The sequence below is a fragment of the Globicephala melas genome, chromosome 6 (genome assembly GCF_963455315.2).
Source record: "Globicephala melas chromosome 6, mGloMel1.2, whole genome shotgun sequence".
Classification (NCBI taxonomy): domain Eukaryota; kingdom Metazoa; phylum Chordata; class Mammalia; order Artiodactyla; family Delphinidae; genus Globicephala; species Globicephala melas.
Genome location: NC_083319.1, coordinates 107040309 through 107056601, shown reverse-complemented (window position 1 = coordinate 107056601; position 16293 = coordinate 107040309). Strand labels below are relative to the sequence as shown.

The window sequence follows — 16293 nt, the reverse complement described above, 5'->3', positions numbered from 1 at the left end:
CGAATCAGAGGGCTGGATTTAGCTTTCCTCCTGCCCGGTCCTTTAAATACCAGTGTTTGACCTTGAAGCTCCTTGAGAGGGGGGCTGTTGCCTTCCCCCATGTTCCCAGAGTGACCGTCAGCTCGTGGTCAGCTGCTCAGAAGAGACTCCTTGTCTAGGTATCAGACCGCAGAGATGCTGTTCTCATGACCTCTCCCAAGGTCACTGGTCTGCACCCCAGGGGCCTCTTTCAGGATATTGAGCAGTTCTCAGGAGGAACTCTAGAAAACCTGAATCTCCAGCTGCTTGACACATGCAGGTTCACAGTTTGTTTGTAACTTGAGAACATTGAGGAAATAGGAATAGGAACCCCGTCACAGGGTTTCTCATTCTCAGCACTAGTATATCTGGGGCCAAATCATTCTTTGCTTGTGTATTGGGGAGCTGTCCTGTGCTCTGCAGAATATTTAGCAATATCCCTGGTTCCTACCCACTAGATGCCCACAGCGCCCTCACCCCGAGCTGTGACAACCAAGAAAGTCTGCCAGATGTCCTGGGGGTGGGGGGCGATGGGGGAATGTAACATTCCCATTGAGGACCTTTGCCCTGCTATTAAATGGGTGACTGTGGGTGGTGTCAGCTGAACATGGCCCCTCAGGATGTCCACTTCCTAATCCCCTGAGCCTATACGTGGCACTTTATGCAAAAGGGACTATGCAGGTGTGATTGACTTAAGGATTTTGAGATGGGAGCTTATTCTGGGTTATCCAGTTGTATCTGATATAATCAGAGGGGTCCTCATAAGAAGGAGACAGAGGATCAGAGGGACAGAAGGCGATGTGACAAATGGAAGAGTTGAAGATGCTACCCTGCTGGCTTTGAAGAGGAGGGGAGGGGCCGTGAGCCAGGGGATGCAGGGAATGCAGCTGTGGGTGCTGCAAAAGGCAGGGAAGCAGATTTTCTCCTGGAGCCTCTACAGAGTGAGCCCAAACCTCTGACACCTCGGATTGGGACCAATGAACCCCATTTCAGACTCTGACTTCCGTGCTGTTTCAAGCCACTAAGTTGGCGATAATTCGTTACAGCAGCCATAGGACACTGATATAGCGGGGAAGGTGACACTTGACAGCAGGGTGGCAGAATCTATCCTGGTTCCAGAGCACACACTCAGAACCACGGTGCTCTCCTGCCTCTGTAAGTGCGTTAATATCACCAGGTCCTGACCACGGGCCTGGGAGCAGGGCCCAGACACAGCGGTCTTGGGCACCATGAGTGGGGGCTTGGATTTGAGCCCATGGGACAAGGGAATTCCTGGAGGCTTTTTAGCCTTGTAACCCCAGGCCATGGGGGACTTTGGAGCTGGAGATACTGGGTTTGAAGCTCCCTCTCCAACAGTTTGCTAATGTTGTAACTGTTTAAAAGACAGGTTTTGTTGTTATTTAGGCGTCTCAAGGGCAACAGATCAGGAGACAACTGCCATTGAAAAGATCGCTTGTTACTCAGAGATCCCAAGGGGAGAGGGCATGCCACACCATGGGGTGGGGGGCCACCTGGGGAAGCACCAGTGTCCATCAGCAGGCAGAGGGAGTGAGGGGAAAATGTGGGCAAGAGCCTTTATTGTGGTTTCCCAGGGAAGGAATGAGTGAGGCAGGGGAAGCAGGCTTAGCATAGGCTAGTCTGAATAATTTCAGGAGGCTCTGGGGCACAGCGCTGTCCCTAGTTGTCTGGTACCTGGCCCTGGGGTGATTAGGACAGGGGGATAGTGGCCCAGAGTGTCAGAGCCCAATAGAGGAGGTGTGCGTTCCGGACTGGTTGGTTTGCCTATGAAAAGCACTTGTGGTTTGCTGTTTTGAGGAATTTGCTAAACCTGGGAGGGGCGGTCCCTCCAGGATCCACAAGACCCCACAAGGCAAACCATCAGAATAAAAGGACATGCTTCGTGCAGAAACTAGACAGATCCTTTTACCTCTCTGCGCCTTGGTCTCCTCTCCTATAAAATGGGACACCAGTAGACACTTCAGGGGATTATTGTGAGGATGAAACGAAATAACTTAGGCAGAGTATCTGGCATAATGCCTGATGCATTGGGAACATTCACTGAATGTTATTCCTCTTCATCTCCGTCTTCTACCCTCAAGGTTTTCTTCTAAAGGACACAGGCATAAATGAAGGCTCCCGGGGAATTCCCCTTTCCCCGGGGGAAAATGGCGTGAGGGGAGATGGCTGGTGGGTCACAGACCCCTTTCCCTATGGGCCCCTTTGAGAATCAGAGGACAGCTGTGGACGGTCTCGTGAGAAAAATACCCCCACGGTTTTGCACATAGTTTCAGAAGGACCTGACCAATTGCTGCACTGCCCTTGGGGGCTCACATGCATCATGGTACCTACGAACTTAAGGAAAAGGGGAATGAGTAAGAGAGAAAGTGTATGGAGGTGGTGGGAGATGCCAAGGTGGGAAATGAAGCCTGGAAGGTGGGGGAGGCATTGGGGGTTGCAGTTTTCAGTGTGCTGGCCAGCGATGGCCTGGCTGAGAGGCCGAGCTCTGGTAAAGGCCTTAGTGAGGTGACACTTGGGGACCTGGGGAAGGGCCCCCAAGGTGGAGGACAGAGCCAGCGCACATGCCCTGAGGCGGGACTGTGCCTGGACCACGTGGGACAGAGGGGGAGCGAGGGGCTGGCGTGAGGCGACCCTGGAGCAGGAAGGGGCCGTCTCATATAGGGCCCAGGATGAAGGTCTGGTGCCATGAGAGGGACTTAGGTTTGAGGCCATCGGAGAAGGCAGGTGGTGAAGGGCGTGGGTGGGGACTCCATGGCATACACTTGTAACTCCAGGCAGTGTCGCGAGGGGCCCTACAGGCCGTATAAGGCCACGCATTAACCCTGAGCGAAGCGGTGTGTGAGTAGGAGAGGCTGGCCGTGCCGGATTTAGAGGCCAGAACCATTTCCCTGGCTTAAAACAACTTCGGTTCATTTCTTGCTGTTGTGCGTCTATCACAGGTCACTGCGGCGGGGGTGAGGGAGCATGCCCTTCCTCCTGGATGTGACACACACATACTTCTGCTCATGTGCCAGTGGCTGGGACAGGTCACGGGCACAGCTGAGTTCAGCAGGGCGGGAAGGCATATCCTCCCTGGGAAAAGGTTGAAAGTCAGGCACCGTTGACAGGCTGCCTGGGAGGCCACGAGGAGAGACGTACCTCAGCTTAGTCACTTTGGTGGAATTGCGAGTGGCCTGTCGGGATGAGGGCGGATGCAGGGAAACCCACTAGGAGGTCCTCCCAACAATCTGGGCAAGAGAGATGAAAAAGAGGTGTCACCAGCTCTGCACTTACTGGCAGGCTCAGGGAGGGGCCTCCAGGGGGGGTCCTCGGCTTTGCAGGCCTACAGATTGGCCACCGGTGCTCACAGAGATGATCAGAGGGGCTCGATTACCAAATTGATAAGAAATTGATGTATAAACCTGAATGCTAATTCCTTCACTTATGAACGGGGATGGGAAGACATGCCCTTCCAGTGATTCAAAAGAGAATCTGAGTTTTGGAGTTAGGTAGCCTGTGTTCAAATCCCGGTTCTGTGATTTCTTAACTACTTGATCTGGAAAAGCGGCTTAGACCGTGAGCCTTCATTTCTGCATCTTAAAATCAGCCTCAGGTACATTTATAGGGAAGAATGATCCGGTTAATGGGTGTCACAGCATAGAGTCTGGGCCAAGGTAGCTGTTCAGTAGAGGGGGTATTATTGTTATGGAAACTTATTAGAGATTAACAGGTGACATAATGAGCCTGAATTCAGAGTCAATGAAGAGATTTGTCACAGAAACCATGGTAAGACATGCTCTGTAACGGAGACTCCTGCTGTGATGGCCCGATTTGAATTCTGTCCCCCGTGGACCATCTCCCTGACATTAAGGAGCATGTGAAGGTATAATTCCTCAGATGTCAGCTCTCCTGAATTATTCCAGTCCTCCCTTCCTTCCTATGTTTACACCATGCCACCCTGACTGGCCTTGGGTTTTTTCAGGTTGCCTCAGCCACCGGTGTGTCTGTCCTGAGGGTTACATCCACAGGGATGGATGCCATCTTTTATTATGACCCTTCCTAAAGGTCAGTCTGGAAATGTCAGGAGTGTCTTAAGGTGACCCCATGTGGTAACCTCACGTGGGGCTCACACTCTCTCCTAATGGGACTAAAATGAATATGTCAGTGCTTGCAAAAGTCTACAGCTCAAAGAAAACTGTTAGACCTTAAATTATTTACTGAGGATGTATTTTCAGTGTAAGTTGAAAAAAGAGATTGATTTCTTTGTTGCTGCCACATCAGACTCACAGAATATAATTCTGACTGATCGCCAGGCAGTGCGTCTGATTCGCTTAGAAGTGTGGAGTAGGAATGTGGAGGAGAACATTATGAGGCTCCTCTAATTGGCAACAATGTTCAGCAAGTGTAAGGGGTGTGCTGGTAAATGCTTAACAACCAGTTCTTAGCAGGGTTGGAAGGAACCCTAATTTGTAGCATTTGCCAATTTCTGTGGTGTAAATATTCCCACCACACCTATTTCAGGCCTCTCACATGACATCAGCCAGCCCACAAAATTCCTGCCAATTTGACAACTGGATCTCGGAAGCCAGGATGACTGGCCCCAGCACACAGACCGTGAGTGAGGAGTGAGATAATCCCAGGGGTCGGTGGTCGCACTCTTGCTTACTCCTGTGTAACCTTGGCCAAGTTACTTGACGTCTCTGAGCCTGGTTCACAGATGGCATCCTTGAGGCTGGTTTCCTTTCCCTGGTGGCCCGGGTAGGAAAGTACCTTTGTATCATCACTCCCTTGCTGTGTCTCCTGGGTGGAGGTTAGTACAGGAGACAGGCAGTGATGCTTAGAGAGCTGTGCCCACAGCTGCCTTATCTTTTTTTCTGAGAGCATTTCTAAGCACAGACTGGGCTTTTTTAAAATGTAGGAAGATGAGTGAAGTTTGATGGGTGGAAAGAGAAGAATTGCCCGTCTAATAGGAGCTCAATCTGGAGAAAATAGACAGTGGAAATTAGACAAGCAGGCGGTGGAGTTCCCCCAAACCTTAGCTTCAGTGGTAAAAGGAGGGAGGAGGTGAGGGCTGAGAGAGGCAGATGTTGACCTTGACGTGTGGATAGACAAATAGCAACTTGAGCCTGTTTCTTGGTTTGGGGAATCTCTGGGGGACCCGCCCATGGGGGTACAAAGCCATATAAATCAGGTGAGTCACAACGGGAGTGTGGCCACATCCACATCTCTTAAATTCAGATTCAGTCTCCTCACCTGTAAAACGAGGATAACAGCCCAGCAGGGAAAGGATGCCATAACTGGGGACTAGCTAATGGTCAAGTGTGAAAGACAGAGTAAATCCAAATGACAGATGGCAGAGTCAGGGGGAGATGCATGGACCCAGTCCTCTGAATGCCACCCTTAGGAATTGGTCGTCAACCTCACCGAGAGCTCTCTGTTGTGACTCGGGGGTCAGGAGTGAAGGGAGGTGGGAGAGTTAAGGGAGCAAGGAGGTGACCCTCGAGAAGGTTGCAGAAGAGGCGGGAGAGGTGGGATCTCACGGCAGAGGGTGCAGGGTCCAGGGGGCTGTTCTTTGTAAGCTGGCGGTGCTTGCCCACGGAGACATGCTGATAGGAGGGAGCTGGGAGCTAGGAGTCTGCACGGCTGACTCTTCTGCGCCTGCTCTGCTCTGCTCAGCGCCCCATCCAGTCCCTCCTCCTCGAGTGTTTTCCAGTGTGTGATTTAGCGGTGGGACCAGAAGGGAGCTCTTTGTGGCAGAAGGGAGAACAGGGCAGCTGGTGACAGGGCCGGGCATTCACCGCCCCCGCTCTGGGAAACAAAGTCCAGCAGTGGACCCCACTCGCCCAGGCTCACAAACAGCCTTGGGGCCAATCCAGGTGCTCCCGCGGCTTCTCAGAGACTCCTTGAACCCGCGTGCAGTGTTCCCCCGGCGAGACTGTCTCGCGATTTGGTTTCTCCTCAAGTCCCCTTTCTGGCTCCCATTCACTGGCCCCCAGTGCCGCTCTGCTCTGGTCCATCCGGGTCATGGCCCTGCTTCTTCTTGCCAGACTGCAGCCTCCCTACCTCACCCTGATGACGGCCCTCCTGCCGCCCTGGTCCCTTCCACGGCATCACACCTTTCCTCCTGGTTCCTCCACTTCATCTGCTCCCCACCCCTCTCTGATTTTAGGGTCCCGATCTTCCCCCAGACACCCTGTCACTCTGTCTGCTTCTCACGTGGTGGGACATCCACACTCATTTTTTGCTTTGCTCCCCAACTGGCAACAGTTCAACTGGCAGTGACCCTTGGGTATTGCAGGGACACCACCAAATTGGTGGTGACGGTGACTTCCCAGAGGACTGGCCCTCCTTGGTCAAGGGCCTCCAACTGCAGGCTGCAGCCCCTCATGCTCTTGCTCCGTTGGTCATAAGGTGTGGACATCCTGTTTCCGGAAACCTTAGCCCCTGGGTCTGGTGATCAGAGCCCCAAGGCCCCTGTCCCAAGCCTTTCTCAGGGGGTGGCCCCCACGAGGCTCTGGCTTAGTGACCTCCCAGATGGTGGGGCTGAACTTGGTTCACCCAGTGGGCCAGCTGCAATCCCCCTTTCCTGGTCTGCAGCAGGAAAAGAGAGCAAGCCGTGAAGGTCACTGCCCAGAACTCGTCACAGCCGAACGTGGAGTGTTTTACAATTTCCAGTCTGATCTTTGCAACGCAGAAAATGATGGAGCTGTAAGTGAGAGGAATCATAATTGTGCCCAGGCCTGTCTGGGAATTTCACTGGGGGCCACGAGGCTGCTTCCACAGCCGCTTGCTGTGGTCTTGGGGTCTTGGCCAGGATAATGCATTGACTTTTGGGTTGACCTCGGGCCAGACAGAAATCTTCCAAGTGAGCCACTGCAGGAGGAAAACCCTGCACTTCCTCCCTCTGTAATAATATACGCTGCAGGCCTTTGAAGATTAATCACTTAACAGAGGGAACGTGATCTCAGTTAATTCTGCTGGAGTCATCTCTTTCTTTGTGGCTTGAACGTTACTTTCCTGAGGAAAGTGGAAGAGAATTCAGATTTGGTTTTTAGCTCCATATTCAGGGCCCTCTCTCAGATACCTGTAGGTACTACACCTCCCATCCACTCTTGGCAAAAGATTCAAATCCTTTACACCCAGAGGGCCCAGTCCCTTCTGAGACCAAATCTGGAGGGTCCATTTAGTACAGTGGCTACTTTCAAGGCCGTGGAGTCTGAGTTTCAATTCCAATTCTACTTCTTGATAGAAGTATGATTTTTGAAAAATATCTTGTTCATCAAAAAAATGGAATTGGAACACTGTATCCAATATCACAGACTAGGTGGCTAAAACAACAGAAATTTATTGTCTCACAGCTCTGGAGGCTGGAAGTCCAAGATCACGTGTCGGCAGGGTTGATTTCTCCTGAGGCTTCTCTCCTTGACTTGCAAACGGCCGTCTTCTTGCTGTGTCCTCACGTGGTCTTTCCTCTGTGAGCACATCCCAGGCAACTCTGTGGGCCCAAATGATCTCTTCTCATAAGGACAATAGTGATTAGGGTGGATTAGGGCCACCCTAATGATCTCATGTTACCTTAATTGCCTCTTTAAAGGCCCTATCTCCAAATGCGGTCACATAGTAAGGTCCTGGGGGTTAGGGCTTCAACATAAGAATTTGGGGGTGGGAGAGGTGGGGACATTGCCCATAACAAGTACCTACATCACAGGGTTCTTCTAAATAAGATACATGCTCAGTGAATCATGGTGTGTAGTTTCTCTGGGGTAGCCTCTGTTTCCTGTTGGATGTGTGGGTTTGAAGTGGGTGGTCTGTGAAGCTCCAGAGGATATAACGTTTGGCGATCTACAACTTCACCATGTCGGGAGCAGATGAGGCAGAGAGGTAAGATGGGGGCTGGACATCAGCCAGCCCACAGGCCCCCAGCCAAGTGTCAGCTCTCAGTCCTCCACGTGACTGTCTCCCGAGCCCCCCTTGTAATTTAGCAGTGATGTCTTATGACGTTTGCGGAACATTCATACCACATCCTAGAGAGAACTTCCAGAAGCGCTGACCGTGGTCCGAGGCAGTGTGTGCATCGGCTTAGAGGGGAGTGATTTCTGCAGTACCCTGAAACCACAGGCATGGATCTGGAAGTGGCGTAGGTGACCCAGAAGATAGATTGACGATGAAGGATTGAATTTCGCTTCACCAATGTGGTCAGTGGACGTTTGAATTCCTCTTTGCTCATTTTGGGCATGGATGGGGCTACCATCACAGCACACCGAACAATGAAATCAGGACGGTGACAGCAGAGGGGCTGTCCTGCTTCTGCACCCCAAGTTTGTTCAAGAGCACACTCAGAGTTAGACTGGATTAGACCACGCTTCGGCAAAAGCTAACTTCTTACGTCACGAGCTTGTGCTTTTCTGCAAACAGGGGAAGTAGTACCTTTTGCTTGATTAGAAGAAACAGAAAAGTCAAGCCTTCTTTCCATCCAGCTGCTGTAGAGATCCCCCTGATCACTGAGGGTCGGTAGCACCTCTGAGATGTATCACTTTTAGCATCAAGAAATGGGTTCACCAGGAGAGGGGTAATGCCGCAAAGAAGCTTTCCGAGGATGCTCCAGTGTTGGCAATAAGCCTGGCCCAGACGATCAAGATGACTGCACGTTCCCTGCCGTCCAGAAACCTACAGCCTAAATCACGTGACTCCCAAGGGAACCCATTCCCCTCCCTGCCCCAGCCTCAAAAGAACACGAACACAGGGGGCTCTGAAAGGTCAGCATAGCCACTGTGACATGGTCGCAAGAGACCACATGGCTTCAGCAGAGGCTGGTGGAAATGCCCTGTGTGTACAAAGGGCAAAGCAGCACACACATAAGTATTGTGTTCAGAACTTTCCAGAAAAGTGAGAGGAAAATCACCAGGTGTTTTCAAGATTGGCTTCTATGGAGAAATTGGGATTGTTTCTTCCCTGTTTATTTTCCACATTGGCTGTGATTCTTGCAAAAGCAACACATACTCATTGTCACAGTTAACCTTCCAGGCTTTTTCTGTGCTCTGCCAGCACACTGGTTTTTGGCATCAGACTCTAATGTTCTGCAAGCTGCAGACCGGTGCATCTCCCTGAAATGTCGGAAGGGAGGTGCCGCGTGGGCTGGGTGGGGAAGGACAAATGCATGGGGCGGGGGGGAGGGAGCGACAGAGGACTTTGATCCTTCACTGAGGGTCAAGTGGAGAGGTGAGGAGGGGCCGGGGAAAGACCAACAGAAGGCTGGAGCTCTGGGCCAGCTTCATGGGTCTCTTGATGAACGAGGCTCCTGGGTCTGACCTTTGGCCTTAGGAGAGAAAACGACCAGGTCACTTTGATGTCAGCCTGGAAGAACGCTGTAGGGGAATCGTGCTCTGGGGTGAAGGTGGGGACTTTGATTAGGAGATGGTGGCCCATGGGGTAGTATTCAGGGCTCCAGCTGAATTTAGCTGCATTTAATTCTGAAATCTGGGGAGAGAAGAAAAACAAAAGAGGCACTAGACGGACTGAGTGGAGATAGTGCTTGAAGGAGCAGAGGGGCAAGGGGGTCTTGCTCCAGAGGAGATGGTATGACGATGCCTGACTTCATGATTGCCTGCTCATGGGTGGATTTGGAGAGACTCCAGCCACTGTTTATTGTGTTTAGATTGATTGAGTTACAAATATCACATAGGCAGCGTCATAAATAAAATTGCTCTACCGTCCGTTGGGATCAGACACATTCACTTGCTCGTTGAGGAGACATGTAGGTAATGACGTGCAGAGGCCTTGGAGAGCTCACCGGGCTAGGGAGGGGAAAGGCATCCCCAAAGCCCAAGTTACACTGCTCATTGCAGGACAGAAGCAGAGAAGGACAGGGCCTCACCAGTCAAGGCCTCAGGGAACCTTGAGCAGTGGCTGATTGGAGAAGGCAACAAGGAACGTGGGGAGACCACGAGAGACAAGAGTGAATGCGAAAGCAGTCAGAGAAACACAGGCTATCCCCGGTCCTTGATCAGGGTGGCCTTAGGGAGTGGATGGGGAAATGCCAGATAGAAGATCCCCTTAAGGGCTCCTTGGCCTTGAGCGAGCTGGCGAGAAGGGGAAGGGTGACTCCAAAGCCTTCTCAAAGTAGAACAGTTGTGCAACTTGGGGCGTTAGCAAGCTCTCGGTCTTCACAATCGGTGATCCCGTCTGCTGGCTGCTCTGAGAGCACAGCCTGGTAGTGACAAGGACGCCGACCCCGCCGTGAGCTTATGATCTCTTACAATAGAACACGTGGGGTCCCTCCCACAGCAGAGGTGATGAGCCAGCACAGCGGTCCTGGCTCTCCAGCCCCTTGGCAGGGCACGCCAACCTCAGCTTCACTCTTGAGCCGTGGGTCTCCAGAAGTTCTGGACCGGGTCGTTGACACTGAAGCTAGATTTCACAAGCTGTCAGCTTAGGGGGCAGCCATGGCCTCCAAGTTCGGGTCCTGATTTTGTGTTTCTTTCTCCCTCCTCCTTTAGATCGTGGTGTGTGTGGGCATCTCCTCGGCTGGCAGCCCTGCTGTGCCCGGCGGTTGAGGTCCACGGTTTTGACTGTGTGGGTTTGTGTCTTTCCGGCAGGTGTCTCCTCTGTGACTTCCCTGATGTCCCTGGCTTGGGTGCTAGCCTCCTATCACAAGCTGCTGCGGGACTCCAGGGACGACAAGAAGAGTATGAGCTACAGAGGGGCCCTCATCCACCTCTTCTGGCGCCTCTTCACCATCTCATCCAGAGTTCTCTCTTTTGCCCTCTTTGCTTCCATCTTCCAGCTCTACTTCGGGATCTTCGTGGTGGTTCACTGGTGTGCCATGGCCTTCTGGATTATCCATGGCGGAACAGACTTCTGCATGTCCAAGTGGGAGGAGATCCTCTTCAACATGGTGGTAGGGATCGTGTACATTTTCTGCTGGTTTAACGTCAAGGAAGGGCGGACTCGATATCGAATGTTTGCATATTATACGATAGTCTTGACCGAGAATGCTGCCTTGACGTTCCTTTGGTATTTTTACAGAGACCCGGAGACCACTGACTCCTTTGCGGTGCCAGCACTGTGTTGTGTCTTTATTAGCTTTGTGGCTGGGATTGCACTGATGCTCTTATACTATGGTGTGCTGCATCCCACGGGGCCGCGAGTTAAGATCTTGGCCAGCTCCTGTTGTGCCGAGCTGCTCTGGGGCATCCCTTTGCCCCCCGATGTTGAGCCCATGGCGCCTCAGACCCCTGGGTACCGGGGGACCCAGGTCACGCCTACCAGAGCCGTAACGGAACAACAGGAGGATCTCACGGCTGACACTTGCTTGCCCGTTTTCCAAGTGAGACCCATGGGGCCCTCTACCCCGTTGGGGCGTCCTTACCTCCCAGAAGGGCCCCTCATTAAGATTGACATGCCAAGAAAGAGATACCCAGCTTGGGATGCTCATTTTGTAGACAGGAGATTGAGAAGGACTATTAACATTCTGCAGTATGTCACCCCCGCCGCGGTAGGCATTCGGTATCGAGATGGACCGCTCCTTTACGAGTTGCTACAGTATGAGTCTTCACTCTAAGAGCATCTTGACCCAAGTTGAGAAGGGGACCTTAAGTTTGGTTTGCGGTAAACGCCGCTTGCAAGAAATATAACTCCTCCCTTCCTTCAATACACAGAACTACCACCACCACTACCACCACCACCACCAATGCTACAAAAAACAAAAAGAAAATAAGTCACAACCCCTTCAGATAAGCTTTCTTTCCAGTCGCTGTATGTATACAAAGATATTCTCTATGTTTTGTAAGTAAAAACAAAAAGAAAACCTTTCTTTTGTTTTTTACACATAAGTAACAGTATTGAAAAAAAAATCCCACACTATGGTTCATACGGTGGAGAAGAAGGAGTTGTCTCCACTCCAAAAGAAAAACAAAGTTTTATACCTTTACACCAAGTGTAGGTCATTTACGGGATTGGTGCTGATTGAAAGAACAAAACAAAACAAACACAAACAAACAAACAAACAAAACCTTCAACTGCCTTATGCCCTTAGGTGCTGAGTTTCATTAAGTACTGTCACGTTTTCTCATGCAAAACTCTCTGGTGATATTTGCACTGGGAGAGGGAAAATTAAACAATCAAATGAAACCAATCTAGAAACGGATCAAAAACCAACCAACCAATAAAACGTAAAGCAATCATTCTTCCTATCTGATGATTTGTATTGAAGAAAACAAATTGACCAAAAGCAAAAGCATAGAAACCCCTCCCTCTTTTTGGTTTCTCTCCCCCTTCTCCCATCCCTGCCCCCAACTTCTCAGCCCCTTCTCGGAGCCAAAGGGCCATTTGAAATTCAGATGGTTGGAAAAGCTCCTTGAAGGCTGATTAGGTGCCATTTTAGCGTTCACCTATTAAGAATCACATTTGTTTCCTGGTGAAAAAGCAAAACAGAACAAAACAAAAACCACCCTAATAATTCGCTAAGAAAAGGAAATTCTAAAGCAAATTAAAGGAGATTTCCATATATGTAATCAAAGAGAATCAGTAATAATAAAACTCAGCATAGTAGCAAAAAGAATGACATCAATTTAAAGGCACAATACTTAATCAGTGACTGGCAAAAATGATTTGTTCTGTCATTTTAAGGCCGTGAAAGGTATACATTTATCCCATGTGATATTGTGTAAGGCCTCTTCTGTTTCCATTTGGTGGGAAGCCTTAAATTGATCTGGAAAGAATTCTTCATTTTTCGTTTGTGCTTTTTAAAAATAGTAACACAAAGAGGAAAATTAGAACATAAAAAATAAGTTCAATTGTAATAACTGACCCATTTCAAAGACTGTTTGGTGCTTCTGTCTTTCACCATTGTGGTTGGCTGAGTTATTCAGCTCACTCGGTGCATCTGGGTTGAGTGGGAAATTCTGTGTGTGTCGTGTGTGTGTGTGTGTGTGTGTGTGTGTGTGTGTGCGCGCCCAGAGCACACATATGTGTGTGTGTGTGTGTGTGTGTGTGTGTGTGTGTGTGTGTGTGTCTGCTGCAAGGTCTTGCCAGAAATGTAGAAAAAACAATATATGACCGACTCTGGGTATTGCTGAGGTGGAGTGTAAGGGGCTGGGAAGTGGGGAGCAGGGGGAGGGGATGTTGCTTTACCTTGAGCACCTTTAAGATGGCAAGAGTCACACCAGCAGCATACTCTGGGTCTTAGAGACCGTGTCATTTGGGTGAAGATTTGATTCAATTATTTGTGTCCTCATTGTACCAAGTTGAATTTCTGGAGGTGTTGCGAGTATGTTCAACCATTTTTTAAATGTTATTTTTCAAAGTATTGCTCTTGTAAGGAATATTCTGTTCTAGGGCATCGTTTCAATCCCATCTTATCTCTACTTGGGCACAAAAAAAAAAAAAAAAAAAAGGAAAAGAAAAAAATCACAAAAAGAAAAAAAATCTCCACAAAAAAGGTATATATATATAAGTCTCTCTATATATACACACAATATTTTTAAGTAAAAATACTGTTAGTCTTTGTTGTGTGTAGCGGCGATTTTTTTTCTTAATTCCAGATATAACTGTTTAGGGTGCAAGACCTCACTTTGAGCTACTCTTAAGAGAAGTTCAAAAACTGAGGAATTTTTTTTTTTATGTTTGTGGGGTTCTTTTAAAAATATATATTATTCAAAGAGGTTTCTCCTTTCCTCCCTTCATCGTTTATCTAAACCTGTAAAAAACAAACAAAGCAAAACAGAAAACCCCACAAATTTTAAATTTCAGTTGGGTTGTAAAACTGGATTCTCCTTTCTCTGTTCAGACCCCTTTGATTTCCTTGATTATTACTAAATTTGCAGTGCCGTCCTGCCCCCTCCCTCCCCGACGTGGCTGTCCCCTCGGGTTCTCCCTGGCAGCAGGACGGAGGGCAGAGGGCAGGAGGGCATGTCCAGGAAGCACTCCGCACAGAGCACACCCAGGCCTGCTGAGGACCAGCCCTGCTGGCCTGTCCCCACCCCTCTGAGGGCTGGGGCCCCTCGGCGATTAATTGGGAGTTCCAATCTGGTCAGAGGTGCTTTTCCTTTTTATTCTGCTTCCCTACCAAGGGCTTATTAGCTCATGGCTTACTCTGCAGAGGCTGGAGAAGGTGAGGCCATTTGAGTGGGGTCCATCCTGTGCATCCCTCTGGGACCTCGGCCACTCAGACTTGTTTGTTCTTAGATTTAGTTCCTTTCTCTTTTTCATTTCGACGCAGTCACGGACTTTAATTTGCCACCTCTGTTTTACTAATACACGTTCAGTGTGCACGCGTGCGTGCGTGTGTTTACACGCAACCGAGAAAACTGCTGACGTCCGTTGACCTGGAGCGCCAAAAGTCGGGGTGACTCAGGGAGGGCTCTCTGGAGCCTTAGCTACTGGGAACAGAGTTGAAGACCACAGGATGTTTCAGGAAGCCTTTCTTTCCACCTGCATTGGACTGGGCTCCACAGGACTCAGGCAGGAGGGTGCCCTGCTCGCCTGACATGCTATTCCCCACTCCCTTCATCGTGCCGCAGCCTTTCCTAAGGATGAAAATACGCATCTATGAGCAGCAGCAGGGAAGTCCGGTTCTGCAAAGAGACAGGAAAAGGAACAAAAGTCAAGAAAGAAGTAAAGAACATGGGAGGGTGGGAGGGAGGAGGGAAACTTAAAGTTTTCATCTGTCCTCTTACCCGATGAGAGGTGGTGGCCTCAGCCCACCCCAGGAATCCCATGTTAATCAGCATTTGCCTGACCCCTGACAAACCCTTAAGGGCGTTGAGGCACCAGCTCATGCTGCCCCAGCTGCTCCCCAAGGGAACGCTTAAGATGTTTAAAAAAAACAACTCTCTGGGCCCACTTCTTGCCCAGAAATTCCTGATGAAAACTAATTAACAAGCTCCAAAATTTAGTTCTGGTAGGAGATAAGCATACTGTACCAGGAGCTAGAGAATAAAATAGGAAACTAACTTTCCTTATTGCATCCCCATCAGATATGCCCACAATCCCCCACAGAAAATCTGGCCCTTCTTTTCATTCTCAGAAAAGAATGAAGAACAAAGATGGTGGCATCTCTAAAATCAGGCTGATTTTGTTAGCATCGTTTCTGTAAGCTCTTTTTCTCCCTTGCTCAGTAGGTCTGCCTCTTCTCTGGGCCCCTGCGTGAAACCTCAGTCCCCTCAGACGGCATCAAGGCGGTGTCCCCTGAGCTCACTGTCACAGGCCTGTGACATCCCACACCAGAGCTAAGAGGACTTAAATTCAGCAGATGAGCCCCAATGACCTTACCCACCCCCAGAGGTTCTCATTTCTCCAACACATTCCTCCACTCTGTCTCCAGAAGGTTCCCCTTGTTCTGCGGGGTCAGACTTGTCCCAGCAGGCAGGGGGCCGGGAGTGCTGTGGAGGGCAGGCTCCATCTCTGTTGGTGGTACATGCTGCCGGCATGTCCCTCTTCAGTCAAGAAAGACAATACTTTCTTACGGCCCAGGGGGGCCCCTTCATCCCTCCCAGATCCCCCAAACCCCACCTCCCCAGGCACAAAGTCACCCCAGACACCCAGAGGCCTAACCCATCCCCTCAATAGCCACAGCCCCTTTGAGTCCCAGGGTGGTTTAAAAGAGTACAAACACCTGTCTGGACCGTGGTCCTGAGGGTGGACCACAGACATCAGACCCTGTCCCGATAGGAGCCTTATTCTCAGGAAGAAAAATCTATAGGTTCTTAAAAAGCATCGAATGACATCATTTCCCCCATTCTCCCTCTCCTTTTATCCCCTCCCATACGGTCACAGGGGCAGAAGAAGGGGTTTCCGGTGCCGATCTTGTCCAGAGGCCCTCTGAACAGGCGTGGCCTCACTGTATGCACCGAGACTCCCCTCACGGTGTTGACAGGCCCTCTGCTGGAGGCATACTTCCTCTTTCCCCTTCTGTTCTGCTCCTTGCTCCTGGGCGTTGGGAGAGCTCTAAGGAGCCCCAGGCCCTAATGGCCCCAGACCGTAGCAAAATTTTGTTTCTCCGTTACCTAGGAACAGAGGGAAGAGGAGAACAACAGCGCGCCCGCTCAGAGCCTTTGGGCTGGAGGAAAGGGTGTCAGGCCCTAAATTGAAGGGGGCTGGGGCGTCTTCTACACACAGCTTCCACACCCTCCTGCTGCTGGCTCTCAGCTGGGGAGGAGGGGTCGGTTCCCTAGCATTCGCTTGGCCCACATGATGGCATTGTCTTTGCCAAGGAAAGTGGCTTCTTACTCAAAGTGAGCCCTTTTGAGGCCTCTGAGGTACGATGACAGCAGCTGGGGG

At 50.3% G+C, this 16293-nt stretch overlaps 1 protein-coding gene across 1 annotated transcript in view; it reads left to right on the top strand.

The window, feature by feature from the left end:
* Nucleotides 1-12837, top strand: part of XKR6 (XK related 6) — a 271755-nt gene extending 258918 nt beyond the window's left edge. Inside the window, exon 3 of the mRNA XM_030879180.2 lies at nucleotides 10611-12837. Coding sequence (XP_030735040.1) covers nucleotides 10611-11575 — 965 coding nt within the window. The 3' untranslated portion in view covers nucleotides 11576-12837. The remainder of the gene's footprint in view (nucleotides 1-10610) is intronic.
* The last annotated feature ends 3456 nt before the right edge of the window (nucleotides 12838-16293 follow it).